The following is a 19,105-nucleotide window of genomic DNA, read 5'->3' as shown; positions in this document are numbered from 1 at the left end:
CACCTTTTACAAGTATATAAATAGAGTTTCATATTATTAGTAGTAGTTTTATTGTTAGTTGTACTTGTTTAGTTGTAGTTTATGGGTTTATGAGCTTAAAGGGTTAATGAAAAACACATTTGTGTACATTTTTTGTATTTCAATCATCAAATATTTACATTTTAAGGCAGTTTCAGGTGTTAAAACATCATCATTCAAATCAGGTACCTGGGAAGGGTTTTCATTTTTCCATCTGGAGTTGAAGTGGTTGAGCATGAAAACAGTCAAAATAGTGTGTAAATATGTAATACTCACTGGGTATGTGCAGTTGGGCGTCCCAGTCTATTTTAGGATCTATGCTTCTAATCAGGCAGGTGAAGACAGTGGCCTCCTGTCTGACTGGGATGGAGCTGCTGACAGTGAGACGCCGCTGACTGTCTCTCTCCAGTCGTGTCCGTCCCCGTCTGTCCAGATCACTGCAGGCTCAGGGTACCAGCCCTCTGACCTGCATCCAGCCGGGTCTGACCTCCTTCAGAGTGGAGGGACACTGAGGGCCGGCCTGCTAACAGTTACCACAGCTTTATGAGTTCATCAACAATTGATATATTTCACTAAAATTAAAATCATTCACACATAGGTCAGTTAACATTTTGACAAAACGGGTTCAGTTTTGTGCTCTGTGAAAGGAGACAAAACAATTTAAAACCTAAGTTTCAGAAAACGTCTTGCATCACACAACAACATTACAAGAAAACATGTACAGATAATAGTAAAATTACAGATATTCTTTAAAACCAATAGTATTTAATACTAATAGAAAATACTAGACCTGCTAGTTACTGCTTAATTACCAAAAATAAACCCCAACAAGGCTTGTGTTATTGACTATACAACACAATGTATTTGTTATTGATGCTTTAAATAATAATTATTGAAACAGATTTATGGATGTTGTATTATTGTGTTGTGTCCAAACTGAAGGCATAACCAACCACAGAACTGGTCAGTTGTGTCTGTTTTAAACACAAACTGAAAAGAGAACATGAGAACTCAAGAGATTAACAATTACTATTGGGGGTAAAAGAAAATACATTTGAAACAAATAATGAAATGAGGGTGAAACTGAAAAAGATCAATCTGTGACAGCAAACACTGAACCGTGTGAAGAAGAGCAGTAGGTGGGGCCTGAGTGAATAATAAAGACACATTGTGACATTGGGTACGGTGCTGTGTGAGAAACATGCACATTGATTTACTGTGAGAAGAAAACATGCCTTTTTATACAAATTAGGTGGAATTAAGGAGTATTCATGACTTGTAAAGATAACATTAACAATAAAGACATGAGGGATGGGATTCAAATGGAAACGTTTATAGAAGCTGCACTATGACAGTCAGCAGCACAAACACTGATGTAGTCAGACAGCAGATTGCAGTACAAAGCAGATCAAGACCAACGCCTGCTATAAATAAAATAATAATCAGGCTGCACTGATCCGATTGTTTGAGATATATATATATATATATATATATACACACACACACATATATATATATAGATGTAGATATATATACACACACACACATATATAGATATAGATATATATACACACACACACATATATATATATAGATGTAGATATATATACACACACACACATATATAGATATAGATATATATACACACACACACACTATACATAAACACATACAGGCTTATCAAAAGAGCAGCTGAATCAAGCGCTGTGTAAGAGACAGTGTTGTGTCTTTGTGACACTGCTGTGGACACAAGGGACATCATGTCACTACAGACACGGCAATGAAGCTCAACTCGCAGCTACTGGACAGCAAATCCACAGCACAGACGCCATTTCTCTACAGTGACGTCAGCAGGATCCGCACGTCACTCCGCCTCAAAACCAGCCAGTCAGAGCGCAGCGCTGTTTCAGCTCCAGCCAATCCGCTCGCTGCCAGCTGGACTGAAGCCCCGCCTCCAGCAGCACTTACAATTAACCCATATTCTGTACGAGTTTGACTTTTCATTCAATTACGTTACTGGACAAAATATCACAATATTGAGGTAAATAGAGGTTTTTAAGTTTATTAAAAAAAACATACATCGTTTTTCAATAATGAGAAAGTTATTAACGTGTTTCACTCGGTCAGAAACCCGTGAGGCTGCAGAGCTGAACTAATAACTGAATTAATAAGAGACACTTATTTTACAACATATATATAGAAGCGCAGGAGCCACAGAGCGACATCATCATAATAATAACGATTTTCTCATGAATGTCCCGTTTCAGTCTCAACAGGAGGCAGAATCACAAGGTCTCTGTTTCTATCCAAGGTCCAGAAGACAGGATAGATCTTGTCTCCCTCAGGGAAGCACATGTCAGTGAAGGTGTAGATATGAGCCCTGGACTCCACTGTGTAAAAGGAGACCCGTCTCTCCTCAATGTCCACACACACCCCCAGCATCCTGGGACACAGAGTCTGAGGGAGGCGGGTCTGAGGGTCAGTGAGAGCAGAGAGAGAAGAGGAGTCACAGTCCAGACACCAGTATCCCTGCTGGGGAGTGAAGCTGAAGTCTCCTCTCCTGTTTGCAGACTCTCTGGTGACTCCTATTGTCCACCATCCATTCACCTCCAGCACCCAGTAGTGTCTCCCTGAGGTGAAGCTCTCTCTGCTCACGACACAGAGCCTGGAATCAAATCTCTGCTGATTGTCAGGGAGATGCTGTCTGTCTCCCCGTCTCACTCTCTTCCCATCCTCAGACAGGGTCAGTGCACAGTGTGCTGTATCAGGATCCAGAGTCACATCAGCTGTGGGAAAACAAGAGGAAACACTGGGATCAGAAAGACCTTTAGCTTGTGACGTGTCGCCTCTAGTGTTCAAGTGTTTAACATTTAGTTCATCACATTTTCTGCAAATGTCCTTAGGCAGCCATTTTCTCCTGCAAACCTGCAAACAAACCCCCTCTCCTTTGTGCCGTTTTTCTACATCCGAGCGTCAATGCAGAGATGTAAGTATCCGATTGAGTTAATGATTCATTCAGGATGATCCATGATTTCGACATGTAACTGTGTGTTTCATGTTCACAGTGAATGTATCTGTGCAGTTCATGCGGTTTCCTCTGTTCAGAGCCGGTTAACTGGCCGCTGCTGGTGTGAATATAATGTCGTCTCTACACGTCCAGCTCCTCCTAATGTGTGTAACAGAAACGTGTATTGATGGTGTGAAGCACAGATAATAACACAGACACAGTCCTGTCTCGTCAGGTGAGTCGCGGTGTCTCTGTGTTTTTAACACGTCGCTGCTGCTCCTCAGGCGGATCTGAGCGGCTGCTTTACAAACAGCGACGCGGCGCTCAAACCGGCGGAGCCGAGGCTTCAGTTACTGTTATTAACGAACTGAATGCGCTTTCCTCTGTATGTAAGCAGCGCTGGTGCAGATCGTGGTGTAAATATATATGTTTATTGACAGACCACGGTCACTTGACAGTAACTGACGAGGATAATGAATACACATCCATGCATGTGATGCGACTCCTGTTGACTTTAGCTGACGAGCTGGTTTATCTGCAGCCACATGCTAACGAGGTCCTGACCCTCTTTCACAGTGCAGGCCATTGAGCAAGACAACACCATCAGACCAACCATCACCACACAGCCCAGTGCTGACGAGCAAACAGGGCTTGTGTTCATCATTGTGGAAATACTATTCACTCGTCCTTTCAAAAGTGTCTAACGTTTCCTCCCTCTCTCTCCTCTATGAGCTCTACTCTGCAATAGGAAATAATAATACAAGAATATAGTTTCCAGAGATAAATGACAGACAGGGTGTCCACAAAACAACTGGACACATTCAGTCCTTAATAATGGTGGAATAATTATATTAATTTCAGTGAAAGTTAATAATAATTTATTATTTACAGGTATCCGCATAAGAAAAGATAAAGATGTAAAATCAAAGGCCATCTCTTTTTATTCCCCCCCCCCGTCCACAAGTTCAACCCCCTCCTCTGTACATTTATATTGCACTGAAGTGAAGAGGATACAGTCACTTCTGTATTGATTTGATTCATATGGACTGAGTATCGAAATTAAATACCATGAACTGCACACTTAACTTGGGACTGCAATGCTGTCCTGAATCTACAACTGAAGAAGCGCTATCTTTAGATAAGCCATCGTATTTGTGGTTAAGTTTATTCAGAGATGTGTGTTATATATTTAGTACATTGCCTTTATTAGCACATATCCCAGTCAACGTGTATAGCCTCTAAACAAACAGAAATAATGAAACGAGCATTTCTTACTATTGTGATGTCCCGGTCAGTGAACAGAGTCTGACACACAACGACTTGCTTTTTAACGGAACTGACTGTATTGTAGCTTCAGGTGAAATAAAACGTATTGACATCAAAACATGCATCCATCTGCGCAGATCACTGAGCTGCTTCCCAAACCTGAACCCGAGTCCATCGGCTCAGCACAGCAGCTGCTGGACACACTGACACACTTGCGTTGTACCTGCATTACAACTAGCACCGCTTGTTTCTCTTCTATTCAACATATCAGTCTTTACTTTTTCATTTCATTCAATTTATTAACCCAAGATGAATGTAAAATTCAGAGAGAAAGGCTTACAGTTAACTGCATACAATACAGATGCAGATACAATGACTGATTTATTGATTTTAATCATGACCAGACCTGTTTAACAGTTATCCTGTGAGTCTCTGTTGAAGGCTGCAATAAAAATGGCTCAGTGTTGCCACTGGACTTGCTGCAGTAATTCCAATAATTGCTATTGTTGCAGTGATTGGCTGGAAACACCAGAAATTGGATGATATTTGTTGCGGTTTGTTTTTTATAACAGAGAGAAGTACAGGTACATCAATTTATACTGCATGGGTTGACTTAGACATGGATTTCAAAGGAGGCGTTTCCATTTGAAAGTGTTCGCTGGAGATTTGGTGATTTTTTTCCCCCCGTAACAAAAGGGCTGCGTATTGTGGTTGATATACACTCACCTAAAGGATTATTAGGAACACCATACTAATACTGTGTTTGACCCCCTTTCACCTTCAGAACTGCCTTAATTCTACGTGGCATTGATTCAACAAGGTGCTGAAAGCATTCTTTAGAAATGTTGGCCCATATTGATAGGATTGCATTTTGCAGTTGATGGAGATTTGTGGGATGCACATCCAGGGCACGAAGCTCCCGTTCCACCACATCCCAAAGATGCTCTATTGGGTTGAGATCTGGTGACTGTGGGGGCCAGTTTAGTACAGTGAACTCATTGTCATGTTCAAGAAACCAATTTGAAATGATTCGACCTTTGTGACATGGTGCATTATCCTGCTGGAAGTAGCCATCAGAGGATGGGTACATGGTGGTCATAAAGGGATGGACATGGTCAGAAACAATGCTCAGGTAGGCCGTGGCATTTAAACGATGCCCAATTGGCACTAAGGGGCCTAAAGTGTGCCAAGAAAACATCCCCCACACCATTACACCACCACCACCAGCCTGCACAGTGGTAACAAGGCATGATGGATCCATGTTCTCATTCTGTTTACGCCAAATTCTGACTCTACCATCTGAATGTCTCAACAGAAATGGAGACTCATCAGACCAGGCAACATTTTTCCAGTCTTCAACTGTCCAATTTTGGTGAGCTTGTGCAAATTGTAGCCTCTTTTTCCTATTTGTAGTGGAGATGAGTGGTACCCGATGGGGTCTTCTGCTGTTGTAGCCCATCCGCCTCAAGGTTGTACGTGTTGTGGCTTCACAAATGCTTTGCTGCATACCTCGGTTGTAACGAGTGGTTATTTCAGTCAAAGTTGCTCTTCTATCAGCTTGAATCAGTCGGCCCATTCTCCTCTGACCTCTAGCATCAACAAGGCATTTTCGCCCACAGGACTGCCGCATACTGGATGTTTTTCCCTTTTCACGCCATTCTTTGTAAACCCTAGAAATGGTTGTGCGTGAAAATCCCAGTAACTGAGCAGATTGTGAAATACTCAGACCGGCCCGTCTGGCACCAACAACCATGCCACGCTCAAAATTGCTTAAATCACCTTTCTTTCCCATTCAGACATTCAGTTTGGAGTTCAGGAGATTGTCTTGACCAGGACCACACCCCTAAATGCATTGAAGCAACTGCCATGTGATTGGTTGGTTAGATAATTGCATTAATGAGAAATTGAACAGGTGTTCCTAATAATCCTTTAGGTGAGTGTATTTACTGGCAGTAGGGAGGCGGATAGATTTAGGGGGACACCCACCACCCCAAGAACTACCCTGGTGTTGCCCCTGGTAGGAGGGCTCCTGTGTCACAGGTAAATACCCCACCGCAGACTCACTGTGCACACAGCAGGAATAATACTGATATACAAATGCTTTTCCCAGTAAAACAATCAGCTGCTGTGTCCCTGTGTGATCAGTCCCACGTGTGACACCCCATGGGGAGCAGTTAATGATTGGCAGTATTTGTAGATGAAGTGCCTCCCTATTCTGCCCTTCAATGATCTCTGGAGAAATACCTGCCGCACACCTGTGTCTCATGAGACATTAGTATAGAAGGGTAATGTACCCACCTCCCCCGCTTTGGATTTCAGACCCCGATCTGTGAACTGACCTGCACTGGACAACGACGACTCTTACTCATAATGACCCTGCCTGAAAACGACAGCCCTGGACTGCTGGCTTTGGATGAAGTCAGAACTGAGTAGTGGCCCGATCGCAGACAGGGAAAAAGAACGATGAAGTGTCATAACCTCGGGTGATTTTCTATTTTTTACAGCCTTTGTAAGGGCTTGACTTGGTCCTTGAAGCCCAACTGCCCGTCTGCATCAACACTCCTGTCTGAGCCGTACATTATTATCAGCCCTGCGCTGGGAGGAGGACACAGAGCTCACAGCTGAACTCCCTCCCCTCTGTCACCACGAGAAGACCATTTACAGACATTAAATGATGTTCATGCTTTTGAGGAAAATTATCTAATGTGACTTTCCTTGAGCGTGAGAACTTAAAGCCCTAATAAAGTGTGAATGAACTGAGATGTCACAGCTGTACTTCTTCACACTGAATCCATTGTCACACACTGAGTCATATCATAAAACACCTGTCTCTCCTGGTCAAGCACCATGAAATTATACATCAATTATAGTGTGATATCTTCTTCTTCACAATAGGCCGGTGGCTGTGTCAGCTCTGCAGAGGCTGCCTCTCATAAAGCATCCAGAGAGAGCACTTACCCCACTGTCCATGACGAGCTGCAAACGACAAGACAAACATTAATGACAATTAAAAGGGCTTTAATATTCTACCCCTCCACTTTCAATGACCACTGCATCCAGTACAGGGCCATGGGTTAAATAAAAGTAAACCTCACTGCCAATTATGACTGTGATTAGGTTGATTACAATAAGATAAACACTGTTTTAATATTAATACTATATGTTTATTTTACCATATGATGTTTTTAAAACTTTTAAAGTACATGTTTGAAGTAGGATGATGCTTCTGGCTTATTCAGTTTAGACACGTTAGTTACCCTAACAACACAAAGCTGCCCTTGCTCTGCAGTGATAAACGCATTTCTGTAAGTCCTGTATATTTGCCCTGTCCTGTCCTTGGTTATCTGTCTCTTTCCCTCTCTGTCCATTTAGGTGCCTCAGCATCAATGCTTCTGGGTGTTTTTGCATTGCTTTTCCTCTCCGAGTCCAGCCCTGCAGTCTGCCCTCCTCAGACACATTATGTGTGTAAGCGCTGGACTGAGCTAATGCTGCATATCTGTCTCTGCGCTGTCACTGCTCCTGCAGCCCTGTCTGCCAGGTTCACACGACTGTCACATCACGGCAGCCACTGGCCTCTCAGTTCCCCACAGCTTTGAGCTGGCAGCCAGCAAGACTTATTATTACAGAGGGCCAAGAATATATGCCAACCACAAAGTGAAAAACATGTATGTATAACAATGGAATAAGTCCACACAGAAAAAAGGAAAGCGGAAAATTACTTATTTGTTTTTCAAGCTTTCTTGCCAAAGGCTGCCAGCACTCAGGAAACGGTGAAGAAATGTAAATTATTCCCTTGGTTTCTTGAACGACCAATATTAATGGTCAAATTGGATTATCTTCTCACCACAGTAATATTGTACCAATAATAATGGAAAAATGCACTAATTCCTGACCCACTAAATTGTTGTCTCATGTGTCTGAAAAGCCTGGATGTGCGTCTCCCTGCCTCTCATAGAGACTCATTAAACACTCACCCCATCGTCCATGACGAACTGCAGAGAAAGAGACAGACCATTAATGACAGGGAAACTGCTTTAATATTGCACCTCTACCTGATGACAATACCACTTTGTTTAGGTTTATGATGATAAAAAAACTGAATAAGTAAAAATTGTAATAATATAAATGCATCCCATTTCCCTTTATTTCCTCTAAACACTTATAATAATACTAACCCATGGACAGTGAATGTTTATTCACACTGAGACAATCTGCTCATTCTGTGGGTAAAAGCAAGAGTGATGCTTTTAAAGGGCTGCTATGTGAGATGGACGCCTACTGACTATAGAGGAGAATTCAATGTCTTTATGGATTTACTTACCATTGAATGTCCACTGATACTCCTCATCTGCAAAGACACACAGGAGTGAGTCAGAGACACTGGTGTCAGGCCTGGGCACTTTCAAATACACACTACAGCACACAGCACTGTAGTAAAGAATAGCAGTGCTGGAAAACACCTCAGTGTATGTATTTATTGCTGCACACTTAAGCTAGCAGTCTTACATGGCAGCTCACACAGTGTTGTGGGATATTAGCAGCTCCAGAGCGAGACTTACACACGACCAGTATCAGTCAGCTGTGAAACTGCTTCAGACTGACTCAACACAAGCAGCTGCACAGTCTGCTGTACTGAAGCATGCAGTACTGAAGCATGATTCTTTACCGTCTGTTTAACGTTCAAATACTTGAACACAGACAAGCTGCAGTGCAGTGTACGTTTGATTGCTGGTTCTTTTATCTTATTGCTCCACACAATGGTAGCAGAAAACTTACCCAGCTGACTGCGAAGTACAGGAAGCGCTGCACATAAAAAACATAACAGACCATTAATCTAATAAAGATCAAAGACAGTCAAACACATTAAATGTATTATTTTTGCAAATGTAATGCAAATTGTTATTTGTGGTCTTTTACTGATATACTCAATTGATTTGAAAATGAATGTACATGTATTATTATATTTGTATTACATGTTTAGAAGTATCAATTTTGAATTCCTATCATATAGGAATGGGCTGGAATCAAGTCCTTTTAATGATCCTGCAACTTCAAATGAATGAGGAGCTGCTACAGATGAGGATTCAAATGTATTAATTTACTTACCTTGATATTCAAAGAGTCTCTCTTTCTCTGCAGAAAAATTAAAATAAAATACAGAGAGTGGCATGAATAACAATGCTGACAGACTCCTGACTGCCAGTGATGAAGCTCTGGTTTAAATGGTCCAGCTGGGACAGGGATTGGTAGACTTACTGTTCCTCTTAACTGCTGCCCAGGCACACATTAATATTGATTCCTCACTGTCCACTATCTATGTAACTCATGAAATGCCACACAAGCATCCAGACACTCACTGTCCATTCGTCTCCACTGGATCAGCAGAAGAGCAGCTGCTGCCACCGTGAGAGCGGCCATTAGGAATAAAGACACCATCCACCCAGAGGGGTCAGGGAAGAAGTCCCCTGGAGAACAGAACAGCAGCATTAACACACAGGAACTGACACTCCGCTCCTCAGACACTGGCCTGATCCCTACTGATGAAGCCACACAGCACTGGGACGAGACTGTGGGTCGTTCTGATTAATGTTTTATCCAGTTAAGAAACACAGACAGAGAGGAAGAGAATACAAAGAGAGACCTTCATCCAATAAAGGAAAACAGTCTATTAGATATTATGCAGATTGATAGTTTGAACAGCAGGATCTAGATAAACGTCTGGAGAGAAATCTCAGATAAGTTAAGCAGTTTAGGTAACGTCATTATGTTTTGTGATGACTACAATAACCTCAACCATAAAAGCTGTCACAATATCTAGTTTTTTATACTCACTGGGTATGTGGAGTTGTGGTTCCCAGTTTGGTTCAGATACTGCACTTCTAATCAGGCAGCTGAAGACATTGGACTCCTGTCTGACTGGGATGGAGCTCCTCAGACTGAGACGCCCCTCACTGTCTCTCTGCTCTGTGGTGTTGGACAGTGATGTGACGTCGTGTCCGTCCCTGTCTGTCCAGATCACTGCAGGCTCAGGGTACCGATCTGACCTGAACTCCAGCCGGGTCTGACCTCCTTCAGAGTGGAGGGACACTGAGGACTGACCTGTCAACAGTGACAACAGCTTTCATGAACCTCAGGCAGATTAACTGTCTTTCATTGTCTAAGTTTAGACATTTTGAAAATATATTTTCAAATGATTTAAAAAATACAGGAAATAAAACACAGAATTGTTTCACTGTTGGGCTCTTTCAAAGGAAGTGAAACGTTTCAAGACATCAAGTTTCAGAAAACAAATGAAAATATTTATTTTTGAGCATTGTGATCGGATCTGCTAAACTGCTGTGGAGCAAATTGGACTAAACACCTCAGTAGGGTGACACTATGAAAATAAAACTAATTTTATATACAAAACACAAATTAATAATGCTTTAAATATTAATTTATTCTAAAATTAAACTTTTAAAACTGACTAGAATTACAATGGAAATATTGTAGGATTACAGGACAAATAAATATATTTTAAGTAACAGCTGCAGTATTGTAAGTATGAGTACAAACACTGATGTTGAGATGATCAGTGTGAAGCTGGAGCACAAAACTCACCTCTGACAACCACATCAATAAGAGCCTCGTCATCCCACTGTCCAGAATACACTGCACATCTGTAGTGTCCATCATCAGAGCCGCGCACATCCTTCAGTCTCAGAGACACGTTGCCTTTCCTGAACTCCTCTGGGAAAAGCTCAGCCCTGCCCTTGTAGGATGGGATCTGCATTCGAAAGTTATACTGTCCAAAGTGATATAAACTGACAGGGGCTGTGTAATCCTCTCTGAACCACCTGATCTCCAGGCCCTCAGCACTGATGTTGGGTGAGAGGTAACAGGGCAGAACAGCGTCTTCTCCAGGGTAAACAGCAATGGGGTAACGTGGACCAAGAACCTCAAACCTCTCTGGAGAGACAAATAACACGGAGTTGGACTTTTAAACAAACATGCAGAGATAAGAAATGGCTCTAAGCCATTCCCGAAAAGAGCACCATAATAAATTCAGATGCCAGTTATAATAGACAGTACTTGTAATTTACTCTCCTGAAAGATAGCACTTCACAATGTTTTACCCTCCTACTTGCCTTGCTTTACTAGTACTCGTATTGTTTATTTTGATTCCCTCTATGCTCCCTTTCGCTTGGCCCTTGACTGGGACCTAACATCAGCTTTTACAATCCAGGATGCAAGACCTCATATATTGTAAACACTTGTGTAAATTGTAATTTGTAAAATGTTATATGCTTAGAAATTGCACTGTATTATGTAAATTGGAATTTGTGATGTTTTATGCCTTTTAACTGTACTGTATTGATGCACTTTGTATTGCGCTTATATTTTGTAAGTTGCCCTGGGTAAGGGCAACTGCTAAGAAATAAATAATAATAATAATATTATTAATAAACAAAACTATTATTATTATTATTATTATTATACAGACATTAAGATGTATAGAGAACACAAATAATCAGACTAAATGTCAAGTCACAATGGGATTCACTTCAGCAGCTGAGAAAAGGGAATTTGGGCTGAACCTCAGTCCACAGTATTGAGATACAGGGAAGCAAAATAAAAGCAGCTTGTGTGTCGGCTCTCACTGGTGTGAGCTGTGCAGTGACTGTGTCTCTGGTGCAGAAGCTGAAGCTGAGCTGCGCTGGGCTGCTGTGCTGTGTTGAAGCCCTGCTGTTGAGTGTCTGAGCTCAGTTCATTATGGAGAATAAAAGTGTCCTCACTGTACCTGATCCTGACACTGAGGTCTGCTGGAGCAGCAGGACAATCACACAGAGCCACTCTGATCGATCAGACTTCATCCCTGGGACAGACAGACAGACAGACAGACAGACTCGCAGGCCAATCCCAGCTGGAGAGCAGTGTCAGTGTCAGGGGGCTGTGGGAGGGGAGAGCAGAGAGGAAAACAGATTCAGACTAATGATCACTGAGACAGAAGAGCTCCAATCTGATCACTGTCTGTAACTGAAACACCCGTTTGTTTTCATTGAATAAGTGGAAAGTCTCTGTTTTTCATTTCGACACACAAATGGTGTCAACACAATAAGTGTGTTATTATTATTGAACACGATTCTCCAGGTCTATGTCTGTAGTTGACTTGTATACAGGACTGGTGTGTGATGTCTTCTCTTTATAGGCTGGCAGTGAAAACACATGGCTTGAATGTAGTAATTACTACATTTGTTTGTACTGACAGATCCAGTGCTTTTTACAGTTTTCACACACAGACAGTCCCAATTCTACATTCTCCAGGTCTATTTTTACTTTCTTTATCCATCAAATCCAACGAATTAAAACAAGTTTAAATTAAAAACCCCTTCGCCAATGGCAGCCATAAGTAAAACACTGACTTACACTCCTTAAGTTCGTTTAACTCGTCTACATATTAAAAGAGTTATTTATTAAACAATGTAATAAATATTACTCACATTATTTCGCACGGTGTGTCACAAGCTAATTAAAGAAACATAAAGCTGTTATACTGAGAGAATTGCAAATGCCTTTAATGCTGTTCAATAGAGACCTTTTATTGATCTTTACTGATATTACACAAGATTACACAGTATTACACTCTGCACACATTTCTTCAGCTGTAAATGCTGCCATTTTAGACCAGAGACGCGTATGTATTCAATGTGTCCGACATTAATACCAGCAAGACGACACGCAGCAGCAATGGCGCCCGGAAATCAACTTCAGTCTCGGTGGTAAAACAGGAAGCAGCGGATTGTATTTTTAAAGGCGTTGCCTAAACTTTCACAAAGTGTGAGAATAAGCACAGAAAGACAGAAAGACAGTTTGGACAGAAGAAGTGAAGCTGAGAGTCACCTGTGCACAGGAGCGTGACGTCACAGAGGCGGTCGGGCGGCTGTGTGTCTGTAATCCAGTACCGAGACAAGGAGGAGCTGAAGCGCAGATTCACTCAGTAATGGCGCCGCAGCTGCGCACACAGGCAGCACTTCTCCTTCACTGTCTCTGTCTCTCTCTCTGTGTCTGTAATCCAGTACCGAGACAAGGAGGAGCTGAAGCGCAGATTCACTCAGTAATGGCGCCGCAGCTGCGCACACAGGCAGCACTTCTCCTTCACTGTCTCTGTCTCTCTCTCTGTGTCTGTAATCCAGTACCGAGACAAGGAGGAGCTGAAGCGCAGATTCACTCAGTAATGGCGCCGCAGCTGCGCACACAGGCAGCACTTCTCCTTCACTGTCTCTGTCTCTGTGTCTGTAATCCAGTACCGAGACAAGGAGGAGCTGAAGCGCAGATTCACTCAGTAATGGCGCCGCAGCTGCGCACACAGGCAGCACTTCTCCTTCACTGTCTCTGTCTCTCTCTCTGTGTCTGTAATCCAGTACCGAGACAAGGAGGAGCTGAAGCGCAGATTCACTCAGTAATGGCGCCGCAGCTGCGCACACAGGCAGCACTTCTCCTTCACTGTCTCTGTCTCTCTCTCTGTGTCTGTCAGTCACTGCAGTGTGTGACCCTGTCCTTCTCTCCTCTCCTCTCCTCTCTGCTTGTTCTTCACAGAAATCTGCTGCTCTGTCATGAACACAAACACAAGCCGGAGTCTCAGTGCTGACGGGTTATTTCTCGGCTCTGAAGAGCAGCACTTCTCCTTCACTTTCACTTTCTTTGCTTCGTTGTTTTTTCGTTACGAGTTTTGGCGCTGTTCTGTCGTGGGGGCGGGGCCTGGAGGGAGGCGTGGATCCCGGCTGTCCATTGGTTCAGCACGTTTGAGTGACGGGTCTTCCTGACCCAATCAGTGAGCAGGCGAGCTGCTCTGCGCTGGGTTTGGCGGGTCTGGGGTGATTTGTGTGGGATGGGAATCGATTGTCAACTCATTGAACATCCTGTGTGTTCATAGCCCTGCAGCCAAAAGCTGGAAAAGCCCCCACCTGGATCCCACCAAGACATGTGGAGGCCCTAGGCAACATTTATGCTGGAGGCCCCCGTCTTGATTGGTTCCCAAACTTTCTCGGTGGCAGGTCGCCCCCCACCTCCCCAAACATGAATATACTTTTAAACTTGTTTTCATTTCACTTTTCATAATTTTATTTGTCCATTTAAATTGGAATCTCTCTATGCATGAACCTATTCTTATTCCATCTAGTACGGATGAGCCTGAATCAACAGTTACAGAAGATACAGTAACGCTCTCTTTCCATTTTATACAATTTTACTAGTTATGTAATATATATATTTATTATTATTTTTTTTTTTCTTGGCAGACCTCCTCATCCAGGGCGACTTACAACATCATTGCAAATGAGATGCGCATACACTACACACTGAGACTCACACACTACATACTGAGACGCACACACTACATACTGAGACTCATACACTACATACTGAGACGCACACACTACATACTGAGACTCATACACTACAGACTGAGACGCATACACTACATACTGAGACTCATACACTACATACTGAGATGCACACACTACATACTGAGACACATACACTACATACTGAGACGCACACACTACATACTGAGACTCATACACTACATACTGAGATGCGCATACACTACATACTGAGATGCAAACACTACATACTGAGATGCACACACTACATACTGAGACTCATACACTACATACTGAGATGCACACACTACATCCTGAGACACACACACTATATACTGAGACACATACACTACATACTGAGACGCACACACTACATACTGAGACGCACACACTACATACTGAGACTCATACACTACAGACTGAGACTCATACACTACATACTGAGACTCATACACTACATACTGAGACGCACACACTACATACTGAGACACATACACTACATACTGAGACTCATACACTACATACTGAGATGCGCATACACTACATACTGAGATGCACACACTACATACTGAGATGCACACACTACATACTGAGACGCACACACTACATACTGAGACTCATACACTACATACTGAGATGCGCATACACTACAAACTGAGATGCACACACTACATACTGAGATGCACACACTACATACTGAGACTCATACACTACATACTGAGATGCGCATACACTACATACCGAGATGCACACACTACATACTGAGACACATACACTACATACTGAGACTCACACACTACATACTGAGACGCACACACTACATACTGAGACGCATACACTACATACTGAGACGCATACACTACATACTGAGACTCATACACTACATACTGAGACGCACACACTACATACTGAGACGCACACACTACATACTGAGATGCGCATACACTACATACTGAGATGCGCATACACTACATACTGAGATGCGCATACACTACATACTGAGATGCACACACTACATACTGAGACGCACACACTACATCCTGAGACGCACACACTACATCCTGAGACGCACACACTACATACTGAGACGCATACACTATACTGAGACGCACACACTACATACTGAGACTCATACACTACATACTGAGACGCACACACTACATACTGAGACACATACACTATATACTGAGACACATACACTACATACTGAGACGCACACACTACATACTGAGACGCACACACTACATACTGAGACGCATACACTATACTGAGACGCACACACTACATACTGAGACTCATACACTACATACTGAGACGCACACACTACATACTGAGACTCATACACTACATACTGAGACGCACACACTACATACTGAGACACATACACTACATACTGAGACGCACACACTACATACTGAGACTCATACACTACATACTGAGATGCGCATACACTACATACTGAGATGCAAACACTACATACTGAGATGCACACACTACATACTGAGACTCATACACTACATACTGAGACGCACACACTACATACTGAGACACATACACTACATACTGAGACTCATACACTACATACTGAGATGCGCATACACTACATACTGAGATGCACACACTACATACTGAGACGCACACACTACATACTGAGACTCATACACTACATACTGAGATGCGCATACACTACAAACTGAGATGCACACACTACATACTGAGATGCACACACTACATACTGAGACTCATACACTACATACTGAGATGCGCATACACTACATACCGAGATGCACACACTACATACTGAGACACACACACTACATACTGAGACTCACACACTACATACTGAGACGCATACACTACATACTGAGACGCACACACTACATACTGAGACGCACACACTACATACTGAGATGCGCATACACTACATACTGAGATGCGCATACACTACATACTGAGATGCGCATACACTACATACTGAGATGCACACACTACATACTGAGATGCACACACTACATACTGACTCATACACTACATACTGAGACGCATACACTACATACTGAGACGCATACACTACATACTGAGACTCATACACTACAGACTGAGACGCATACACTACATACTGAGACTCATACACTACATACTGAGACGCACACACTACATACTGAGACTCATACACTACATACTGAGACGCATACACTACATACTGAGACTCATACACTACATACTGAGACTCATACACTACAGACTGAGACGCACACACTACATACTGAGATGCACACACTACATACTGAGACTCATACACTACATACTGAGATGCGCATACACTACATACTGAGATGCACACACTACATACTGAGATGCACACACTACATCCTGAGACGCACACACTACATCCTGAGACGCACACACTACATACTGAGACGCATACACTATACTGAGACGCACACACTACATACTGAGACTCATACACTACATACTGAGACGCACACACTACATACTGAGACACATACACTATATACTGAGACACATACACTACATACTGAGACGCACACACTACATACTGAGACGCACACACTACATACTGAGACGCATACACTATACTGAGACGCACACACTACATACTGAGACTCATACACTACATACTGAGACGCACACACTACATACTGAGACTCATACACTACAGACTGAGATGCACACACTACATACTGAGACACATACACTACATACTGAGACGCGCATACACTACATACTGAGACGCACACACTACATACTGAGACTCATACACTACATACTGAGACGCACACACTACATACTGAGACACATACACTACATACTGAGACGCATACACTACATACTGAGACACATACACTACATACTGAGACGCACACACTACATACTGAGACACATACACTACATACTGAGACGCGCATACACTACATACTGAGACGCACACACTACATACTGAGACGCGCACACTACATACTGAGACGCATACACTATACTGAGACGCACACACTACATACTGAGACTCATACACTACATACTGAGACGCATACACTATACTGAGACGCATACACTACATACTGAGACGCATACACTATATACTGAGACTCATACACTACATACTGAGATGCACACACTACATACTGAGACACATACACTACATACTGAGACGCATACACTACATACTGAGACTCATACACTACATACTGAGACGCATACACTATACTGAGACGCATACACTACATACTGAGACGCATACACTATATACTGAGACTCATACACTACATACTGAGATGCACACACTACATACTGAGACACATACACTACATACTGAGACGCGCACACTACATACTGAGACGCGCATACACTACATACTGAGACGCACACACTACATACTGAGACATACACTACACACTGAGACTCATACACTACATACTGAGACTCATACACTACATACTGAGATGTGTAGTACCCTCACCGCCTGATGAGGGGGAAATAATTATATTAAATAATGACAGGACACAGGAACGCTGCCGCCTCATCAGAGTCTCTGTATTGTCTATGCAGCGCGGCCCCTCCCCCTTCAGGTGAACGATCAGAGAAAAGGAAAAGCAATCGAGTCATCAGCTGCTCCAATAAACTAGGCCAGAAACATCGATCATCACACATTAACAAGTGTAATGCCTACTATAAAGTACATTCAAATACACGCACTTTTAGTCACAGAAAGTTAATACTCTCTGGTCTGTTCACGCATATTTCATATTAGTTTAATATACTTTGTTCACGCTTCTGTACCCACCACAGATGCATGCTGTGAGATACTTCCTTTTACACTGAGATCACAGTGAGGCAGTATGGCAGGGGCAGGACTGTGCACACTGGGGTCTGACACGGCAGGGCTTCCAAAAACACTGTTGGACTGCTGTATATTGTCATGTGTGACCCTTATTTCAATTGACCCAATCAGTGCGCAGGTGGGCTGGTCTGGATGGTGTCGACTGTATCGGTTTCAACAGCAGCGCCGGTTCAGCGACTCATTAAAGCCCCTGTGTGCGCAGACCTGCAGTCAAGAGCTGCGCAATCACTGATCACCGCCATTGAGCCCAACATACAGCACTGACACACAACACAGGATCCACCTGCTACGTGCACAGTAACATGTTTAATATCATGTTCATATTAATGTCACCTGCAGACTTTAATTCAGCTGCTCAGACAACATGGAGATCACGTCATATAGCAAGAGGCACATGGAGGGGCATCGTATTCATTAAGAGCATGTGATGTCCCAGTTGATGTGTAGGTAAGAAACGCACACACACATACATACATACATGCACACATACACACTATATACTGTATATGCACAGTCACCTACAAAATGACTGGCGCCATTGATAAAGATGCGAATAAAGGCTGTATGAAATACACACATGTAATATGTAGA

General features: G+C 42.8%; 1 protein-coding gene across 4 annotated transcripts; it reads right to left on the bottom strand.

Moving 5' to 3' along the window:
• Nucleotides 1-2,064: 2,064 nt before the first annotated feature.
• Nucleotides 2,065-14,009, bottom strand: LOC136767823 (butyrophilin subfamily 1 member A1). Of its 4 annotated transcripts, XM_066721841.1 has the most exons (12): nt 13,172-14,008; nt 12,772-12,796; nt 12,072-12,221; nt 10,892-11,239; nt 10,124-10,390; nt 9,649-9,756; nt 9,398-9,424; nt 9,068-9,094; nt 8,613-8,639; nt 8,266-8,283; nt 7,250-7,267; nt 2,065-2,804 (listed from the first exon to the last, which is right to left on the bottom strand). In XM_066721841.1, exons 3-12 carry the CDS (start codon nt 12,142-12,144, stop codon nt 2,266-2,268), a joined length of 1,452 nt encoding a protein of 483 aa, XP_066577938.1. In that variant the 5' UTR covers nt 12,145-12,221; nt 12,772-12,796; nt 13,172-14,008; the 3' UTR covers nt 2,065-2,265. The 4 variants fall into 4 exon arrangements, with proteins under 4 accessions (XP_066577938.1, XP_066577940.1, XP_066577939.1 ...); XM_066721843.1 differs by lacking the exon at nt 7,250-7,267 and having other exon boundaries at nt 13,172-14,009; XM_066721842.1 differs by lacking the exon at nt 12,772-12,796.
• Nucleotides 14,010-19,105: the final 5,096 nt, after the last annotated feature.

The sequence above is a fragment of the Amia ocellicauda genome, chromosome 14, assembly GCF_036373705.1.
Source record: "Amia ocellicauda isolate fAmiCal2 chromosome 14, fAmiCal2.hap1, whole genome shotgun sequence".
Lineage (NCBI taxonomy): Eukaryota > Metazoa > Chordata > Actinopteri > Amiiformes > Amiidae > Amia > Amia ocellicauda.
This window is presented reverse-complemented; position numbering and strand designations above follow the sequence as displayed.

What these genes read in the sequence shown, in the direction of transcription:
- LOC136767823 (XM_066721841.1), bottom strand. Translation starts at nt 12,144, where the DNA reads ATGAAGTCTGATCGATCAGAGTGGCTCTGTGTGATTGTCCTGCTGCTC. An exon ending in TATTGATGTGGTTGTCAGAG is followed by an intron (nt 10,391 to 10,891) that starts GTGAGTTTTGTG and finishes CACTGTTGACAG; the next exon opens with GTCAGTCCTCAGTGTCCCTC. An exon ending in GAGACTCTTTGAATATCAAG is followed by an intron (nt 9,095 to 9,397) that starts GTAAGTAAATTA and finishes TTTTATGTGCAG; the next exon opens with CGCTTCCTGTACTTCGCAGT.